Here is an 8,247-nt window from a genome sequence, read left to right as displayed (position 1 = left end):
AATCATCCCAAAAGCATCTTACTGCTGACCTGCATCCTGTAGAACACGGCACTAATACAGCACTTTAATGTCTACTTTGAGGAGACAACATGTACTGCACCAAATGTCAAATGGAGTCTCAGTGCTAAAATGCTTTTGGGAGACTGTCTAGATATAGGGATCAATGTACATCATCATCTTAATTGAGGGGAACACTGCATGAGTTCCTGGAAGGATTTGTTTGTTGTGGTCCCACCACTGGCTACGTTTGTTGAAAACTACAAAAGAGGAAAAGACAGTATGAGTAAAGGACAGTGGAGGAAGCACTCAGACCTGAAAGCAGCAATGCTACAATTTAAAAATACAGGTGAACATATTTAGTAGTGTTATCAACAAAATATGCTTACAGGGTTAAAAGTAAAAGTACTCATGAGGTAGACTGACCGTAGGTCACATCGTGATATTATTAAGTACATTATTGGAATTGAATTATAAATCTATTAATGTGTAAGCTACATTTAGTGTACAGTAAGAAGTTGAGGTGGAGTTAAAGAATAAATTCACACTTTTTCAAGTAAGTCTTGAAACAGCAGTCAGGTGCCCAAATGAATGCTGAAATAGGTTTTTTTTAACACGAACTTCCTGTTGGGTGCGACTCCGCTGGAATGAGATCAGTTATCTTTGGTCGACATTGCTGAACCAGTAAAACTTCTCTGTTCATGTCTAATCTCATCTGCAAGTAATGGTTTTAAAAGTACCCTAAACCGGTTTGAGCCACCTCACTTTTTTCCCATCAGTCCCCAACGGACTTCCTTCTACACCTTTTCTCCCCTTTTGACAGGCTTTCTTTTCTATGTGTATGTGTGCACTCACTCTCTGTGCTGCAAGGACAACTCAGTCATGGCTCCCAAAGAGTTTAGCCGCTCCTCCAGTGCGATGATCCTCAGCCCGATGTATCCAGACACCAACAGGAGCAACACCATTCTAAAAACACATAATATCATCCTGAATGCCTTTATACATCATATTCTGCCATTCTCACTCACAAAGTGAAAGCGCATTGAACAGAAAGAATCTAAAGACTCAGATGGGTAGGTACATACTGTACAGTAAGATATCAGGTTATGTATCAATGTGATACTGGAGTGAACATTGTAAGATAGAGGATTAGATTGTTTTATGTCCTTGAGAGCTCTCGGCCAATCCAGAAAGTCAACATACCAAAATGTCCATCTATAGTAGTAAAAATGTGTGTCTGGAATGTGCAAAAAATTCTACACCAAGCAGAAATATTGTTTTTTAGGGCCTCCATAAACAAATATACTCACAGCATCACGTAGATGTGGAAGAGAACGCTGAGATTGCTTATTTCTTGGAGGAAGAAGAATGGTGCAACCCTCTCAGTTATCCTCCAAATCCATGATACAGCTGATTGGGAGAAAAAGCACTTTATTTTATAATGACTCTTCCCCCTGTGCATTATGGGTAATCTGAGTAGATATTAAGTGTATGCGTATGTTTATTTGCAAGCACTTACACACACCTCTGTTGTCTTCATTTGTTGGGCTGCTAGGAAGAGCTGAATTGCATCTTGTGGGAGCTGAAAGGTGTAAATTTGCTAAGATATTTTTAGTTTAACAGGAAAAATCTCAATATTGTTATACATTTCTGCGTATATTCTTCTCTATATGTCTTTTGTTGTTTTTGTGGAATTTCTCTCACCTTCACTGGACAGCTGTTGAAAACTATTGTCAAGATCAATGCTGTTCATTCTGCTCAGACGATGATCTACACTGTCCTCAAAACTGGAATGACTGGAGAGCTGTAGATTACACAGGGAAAGAGATGCTGAAGGTTCAATTCTTTGACATCGTTCTTTGCATATTGCACATCATGTTCGCTCATCTATAAAAAGATTGCTGCAATTCCTGCTTTGTTTGAGGTTGATGAGCAACAAACCTACCACTTCTTGGTCAGCTTCGTTCTCTGCTGAAGAGGGGCGAGGGCTGCTGTTGGCACTCCCGTTCTGTGTCAGAGAGGGTCATGATTGAAAAATTCTTTAAGAAATGATGTCTGTGCTGCACAAGCTCACACATGAGCAGAGCACGTACCTGTATGGGTGAGGGAGCAGGTTGGAGGCGTCTGTAACACATCTCTCGGTTCCTCAAAGACACAAATGAATACTGAGGGAGAAAAAGGAGGAAGAAAGGAGAAAGGGTTAATCCTGGAACAAAACAAAACTACATGAGCGATGTTAAGGAAGATAATTTAAAATCGTGACTGTCAGTTTTATTGCAGGAATTTCCTTCTTTCCTTTTACTGATTAGGCTGGGTTAATGATTCGTATTATTAACTGACTTATTGACCTACTTTTAAACACATTACTACTTTTACTACTTCTACGAATACGAATAAATATGCATTATCATTCATGTTTTATCCCTCTTTAAAAACAATTTCAATCTGATCTTAAAATGATCCCATTAAAGATATATTTTGAGTTCTGTGGGTAAAGAGTTCAAAAACAGAGAAAGTCTGTTTAAAGGAGATTTTATGATTACTATTCCCACAGATGTATGTCACATTACTGCGAAAGAAACCCCTGAGAGCCTTCACTACGTCACACTGCACCCCAGGAGCCTCATTATGCAGGCGTTCGTGGACATGTTTAAAAATAGCTACACTGGTGAAATGATCAAAGCTTTTTTAAGAACATGACAATGGTGAGATTTTATTTTATTTTTCCCAATCCAGTAATCCTTTAATTGCATGATTATACTGTATTATCTGTCATAGCTGTCAAGTCATAAAATATATCTCAGAGGGCTTTACAGTTTATACAACATATGATCAAAGTGCACCATAAAGGGAAGCAAAATTACGGGATAAAGAAAATAAAAGATACCAAATTGAATGTTTGGTAAAAGTTTAACACCATAAAGAATATTGTTAAAGCGTGCAGTCTGACCTTGTCTCCATCAGCTGTTTGAACTGACAACTTGGACAAAGCCGAGTTATGTTTTTTCACGTTCTGGATGCTGGACCTTAGGATCACCACCTACAGTTTTTTGAGGAAATACTTTGGTTTTGTTCCCTTTCACAGCTTTTAAGAGGACAATACAGTCATATTACAGGTGGTTGAATTTTTAAATAAAACATACACGACTAAAGTAAAGAACAAGCTTGACATATTATTTTAATTCCCAGGATAGGTAATATTAATGTAAACTACATTTGAACTTTTGGAAGATATGAGTGCAAAAAGCTATTCTATCATTGTGACTTGAAATTTAAAACATTTTTAAATAGCCTAAATTGTGATTTTAACATTAGAAGTGGCACCTGTGACATTTCAGTGTTAATTAATTTCCCTAGCGTAGACTAGGCCTCAACTTCATGCATGTGACTGTGTTACCTTGGTGTCTTTGAGCAGCACAGATGAGTAGAAACACAAATGGTTCTCCGAAAGATAGAGTTTTCCATGATACAGCACCTCCTTCTGCAAGGCACAGGTGAAAGCTACAACGGAGACACACACGCACACACACACACACACACACGCACACATACACACACACACAGTGTAACAGGCGGCAGGTATAACATAAAAAAACAAAATCTTAGTGTCACCTAGACAACAGTGGCATGCCTGCTGAATCGTTTACTAAAGTGCAGCTCCTCATTCACTGTGGACCGTTTGGCAAACAAAGTACCAGACTGCACTTAATCAGACAGCAGAGGCCAGAAAAGACATTAGTGGGAAATGGTAAAAAGGACACAGTGTGATGTGATCTCCATAATCAATATCAAGGAATAAATAACAGACTCTTGACCTCAGCTCAACTCACAATGTGTCAGGTAATCCGCCTCAGGAATATCTTGAAACAGTTTGTGGAAGGATTTATTTTGCTTCAGGAAGTTCTGTTGGGGAAAGAAACGGTGTGATTGACATATAATATCTGGGATTTTTTTAAATACACAAGAAAGTTTGGTGTTTACTGTCTGAATTAAGCAACTGTAATTGCACCTGTGCTGCAAAGCTAAGAAAAGGTGATAACTATGTACTGTATGTCACAGGGAACAGGAAGCAGAAGCATGATGTGACCAGACTTACATTACTGGTGATAAGGCCATCTGATCGATCGAGACTCTCCTCTGCTATGGTCTGCTCCCTGATGTCACAAAGAGGTCAAATGCTTAACAGAGTTAAGGATTTGATCAGGACAACAACTGGGCACAAGTTTAAATTTTCAAGTGTTGAACGCAGAGTATACCTGAGGGATATGTTAGCGTTCAGGCTTTGATTTAGCTCCTGGATCTCCTGTCGGGCCTCATCCACAGTCTGTCTTGATTTCTTACCATTGCTGCCTCTGCGAGGGCCGAGGAGTCCGGCTCCATCCAGATTGCTGTCCAGAGGAACAGGAGATAAATGTCAGACTGATCAACACTGATGAGTCCGCCTTTATAAAAGACACACAGGTAAGACACTGATACAACATTAGGTAAAGAAGTCATACAAATACATCATTTACTTTCTCCCAGGTAGGAACAAGATTTCAAAACAGCTCCTGGTTGCTGATGGTAAACACTTCATTATCTTCACTTTCATTGTTCTCATCAGGTGAAGTCTGATTTCCCACCGAGATAAACATACACATTCACAGACACAAATCATTTGTGAAATAAAGATACAACAAAAAGATCTTTTCATCTGTCAGTCAGACTGTTGACTGTGCAGTAAATTAGTAAAAATATACTGCTGCGGTTTGTTTGTACATTAAATCGAAAATCTCCATCAGTTTGAATAGTTCCTTTATGTGAAAGCAAATGTTAGTTGGCTCCAGAGTCCTTGAGACACCTCTCTGAATATCGACTGTATTGACTCTCTCCCTTTGTTTGGGCTAACTGTCGGCCTATTAGACCTGTGGTTAGTCTGCAGTCTCTGGGCAACAGCAGGATCTCTGGAGGACAGTTTCACTTTTGTAAAGCACCTGCTACAAATGCTGGTGACAAAGCAACATACTGCACACTGGATGTTGTGAAGATTTTACATTATTTTGTGAGTTCCAGAGACTAATATCGGTCTAATTTGAACTAAATATGACAAAATATTCTAAAGGAGAAGACAGAGAAAAGTACTCACACAGAGCTGTCCAGTGAGAATCTCCTGTTCTTCAAACTCATGATGGAGAACACACACTTCCAGCTCAAACACATGTACACACTTTTATATATGTCGTACAATACTCTCTCTTTAGTTCTCTTAAGTTTCCAAACTTATTGAAACAGCTTGTGCTTGGTTCTTTGATTTCCTTTCTGGTAAATAACTGGAGTAGGAGGTTAGTAAGAAACAAAAGTGAGGACAGCCTACTTATGGGTTTGGTTTCTTATTGTCAAATCAACCAGTAAGCTGTGAGAGGCGGGGGTGTTCGCTCAAACCAAACCAATCAGTGAAGGCAGATGTCTTCATGGCAACAGTTGCTACGGGTGGCACTACATAGCCTGACCCTTTGACACACACACACGCACACGTTCATGCACACACACGTACGCACAGTGTCACACAGGTATGTAGCGGCAGCAGTCACACGTTTGAGCCATGACAGTCACACCATGTCTCCCGTCAAGCAGCATGCTCAGCCTGTACAGATAAATATCAGAGAATGACTGACGGCTTACCACACAGATACATGATATGGCATCTTTTAAAAATACACAAATGTTGCAATGTCATTACCGGATAATAAAACAATCACAAATGTAGTATTTCCATTGATCAAGGGATTAAGAAATACATCAAATGCATGACATCACTTGAACTAAGAACCACTGGCACGATGAAAACAGTGTTACTCACAGCTTTGCTGATGAATAGGTTGTCTTCATTTTTGATACATAAAATAATGATGTAATAAAAAAATGCAGCACATTTTGCGCAAATGCTGGCAGTTGGATACAAGCTATTATTATTTTCCCTTGATCAGGTTGTCTTAAAGATGTGTAAAACGGCAAAAGGCCTTTTAAACAAATTATTTTTAATGTGTCACAGTAGCAAAACCACAGAGGTAAATAGCTGAATTAATGGTGGTTGAATTTTGTTTAGCTGCTTCTGTCTCAGTTTGTAGTATTGTGCGTGCTGGCTCACTGACTTTCTTTTTCACAGCAGACATTTTGACTTTTTGAAGCTGGAAAAACACAGGTGTAATTGATCAAATGGATGATGGCTGCATTCCATTTATTCCAGTAAGTCACGTCAGTGAGTGAGCAAGCACAATCGTAGTACCTTGGAACTGGCTGACCTATACTGAATGCAACCGCCATTGATATTATTAGTTATATCTGTGCTTTTCCTGCTTTGACAAATCAACATGTCTGCAGTGAAAAAGGCTTACAGAAAATATATATTTAAAAAGTCAGTAATAAGAAAGCTCATCATTTTGTTCTTTGAATTTAATAAAAAAATAAAATGAAACAAAAGTCCAGTTATATATATATATATTGTGTTTACTATTAACACTGCCATGGTTCACTTGTAAATGTGCAGTCGCTGCATAAATATGTTGTCTAGTACCACACGGTATAAAAGAACCACAATACATATTATACACTATTAATCAGATGGAGGTTGTTTTCATCTTGAAATAAGAAAGCTTCTCAGGGTAGCACTTTCCCCCCCCTTTTTTTCAAATCCAGCTACCCTGACTGACAAACCACATGTGATGACATGTGATGTCATGATCACATGGTGTCCTTCCAGATGTTGGCTCATGTCCTGTTATTCTCACCTTTCCTACACCTCTACCCCATATGCAGCTCTGACTACTGCGTTCACTTTTTTTCATCTATTCTGATTCTTTGATGAAATTATGTAGTAACCTCTGAATAATTATTGTTGTTAGTTGGTGAATAAGTTATATTGTATTTTGAATATTGGTACTTTCCACAATACTAATAGTTTTAATTCAAATTTTGTGGCAGGTGTGTGGAACTGCACTCAAAAAACTCACCCAGGCCATGTGTTTGATTAGCAAACTAGAAATATGTTCACATTAAATGAAATAATCATGTTTATCTCCATTAAATGATTTGTTCTTGTTCGTTTAACATGAATCAAATAAAATTCAGATGAATTAGATTCATTCATTTCAATGCAATGAAAATGAGGTCCTTCAACTCAATTACTCTGATAGGGACAGCTATTGTGCATGCGCCACACCCACCGGATGAACCTGGAAAACTCGACTGCCAGCACATGCAAGAATTGTTTGCCATACGTGATATTAGAGGTAAGTAATCCAGATATACAGGAATGCATTTATTTAAACAGCCTGAGTGATACATTGTACACATTAGACATTTGTGAGACATATTTTAGTCACTATATTTTAGTTCTCACAGTTAGGCTAATTCTACCTTAACTTTGCTATGGCTAACATAAGTTTTTTTTTTTTATTTAGACACTGGGTCAGGGCTCAAGTTTAATCCTATCCCGTCATTCTTCATTCGTCAAAACGAGCTGAGAAGGGGGTGCGCAAAATTGTCAACATGTTTTCTGTTTCAGTTATCTGAGTCCGATTAGCATGTTAGCCTGTGTGTGTGTGAGGGTGTTAGCGGCGGATACTAACCGCTAGCCGAAGTTAGCATCGAGCTAGCTCACTACAACGGCTCTCAAACTTGTTACTAGTTGAGTGGGGTGGGGTGGGGGTGCGCTAGTTAGGATAGATACATGATGTTGTATTAACTTTTAAAACAATTTGCATCCCAAAATAAAGTAGTGTCCCCATGCCCCAGACTTGTATGCACCTCAGAAATACATGGTAAGTTGTTAATATTTTTGTCACTGTGTATCTGTTATCTAGTTGGCATGTAGCATTGTACCAGGAGTTTATTCGGGCTTGTTTTTTCCCCTGGCCTGTCTTTGAGAAAAGTAGTATATTTATTTATCATTTACTAATGTTTTTGATTTTTTTTTCTCTGTTCTTTCAGTGACGTGTATGTGGCAGTGCAAGCATTGTGTCGCCAGAAAGAGTAGTAGGTACAAATTACTTGTTCTGCTGATGTATCATATGGTGAAGTTGAAACTGAGTCGGTGACAGAAAGTGATGACGGTGCTGTTGAAAATCTTCCACAACTAATCGAGAAAAAATTAGCAGTAATATTGTTGAAATTGGAACATATATTTCATATTCCAGCAAAAGGAGTAGATGAGTTATTGGAGGAGTTGCATTTTTTGTTAAGTTCACTGCTCACAGGGATTTCCAACCTTAG

The 8,247-nt window shown here is 38.5% G+C and overlaps 1 protein-coding gene across 1 annotated transcript; it reads right to left on the bottom strand.

Moving 5' to 3' along the window:
* Nucleotides 1-848: 848 nt before the first annotated feature.
* Nucleotides 849-5,163, bottom strand: LOC133990810 (GRAM domain-containing protein 2B-like). Its single transcript, XM_062429217.1, has 12 exons — nt 5,123-5,163; nt 4,254-4,385; nt 4,094-4,151; nt 3,828-3,900; nt 3,395-3,498; nt 2,948-3,037; nt 2,091-2,162; nt 1,943-2,005; nt 1,702-1,801; nt 1,517-1,579; nt 1,308-1,407; nt 849-963 (listed from the first exon to the last, which is right to left on the bottom strand). The coding sequence occupies exons 1-12, from the start codon at nt 5,161-5,163 to the stop codon at nt 849-851; spliced, it is 1,011 nt and encodes a 336-aa protein (XP_062285201.1).
* Between the last annotated feature and the right edge of the window lie 3,084 nt (nt 5,164-8,247).

The sequence above is a fragment of the Scomber scombrus genome, chromosome 11 (genome assembly GCF_963691925.1).
Source record: "Scomber scombrus chromosome 11, fScoSco1.1, whole genome shotgun sequence".
Taxonomy (NCBI): Eukaryota; Metazoa; Chordata; class Actinopteri; order Scombriformes; family Scombridae; genus Scomber; species Scomber scombrus.
This window is presented reverse-complemented; position numbering and strand designations above follow the sequence as displayed.

What these genes read in the sequence shown, in the direction of transcription:
- LOC133990810 (XM_062429217.1), bottom strand. Translation starts at nt 5,163, where the DNA reads ATGAGTTTGAAGAACAGGAGATTCTCACTGGACAGCTCTGT. An exon ending in ATGGCCTTATCACCAGTAAT is followed by an intron (nt 3,901 to 4,093) that starts GTAAGTCTGGTC and finishes TTTCCCCAACAG; the next exon opens with AACTTCCTGAAGCAAAATAA. An exon ending in CTGCTCCCTCACCCATACAG is followed by an intron (nt 2,006 to 2,090) that starts GTACGTGCTCTG and finishes TCTCTGACACAG; the next exon opens with AACGGGAGTGCCAACAGCAG.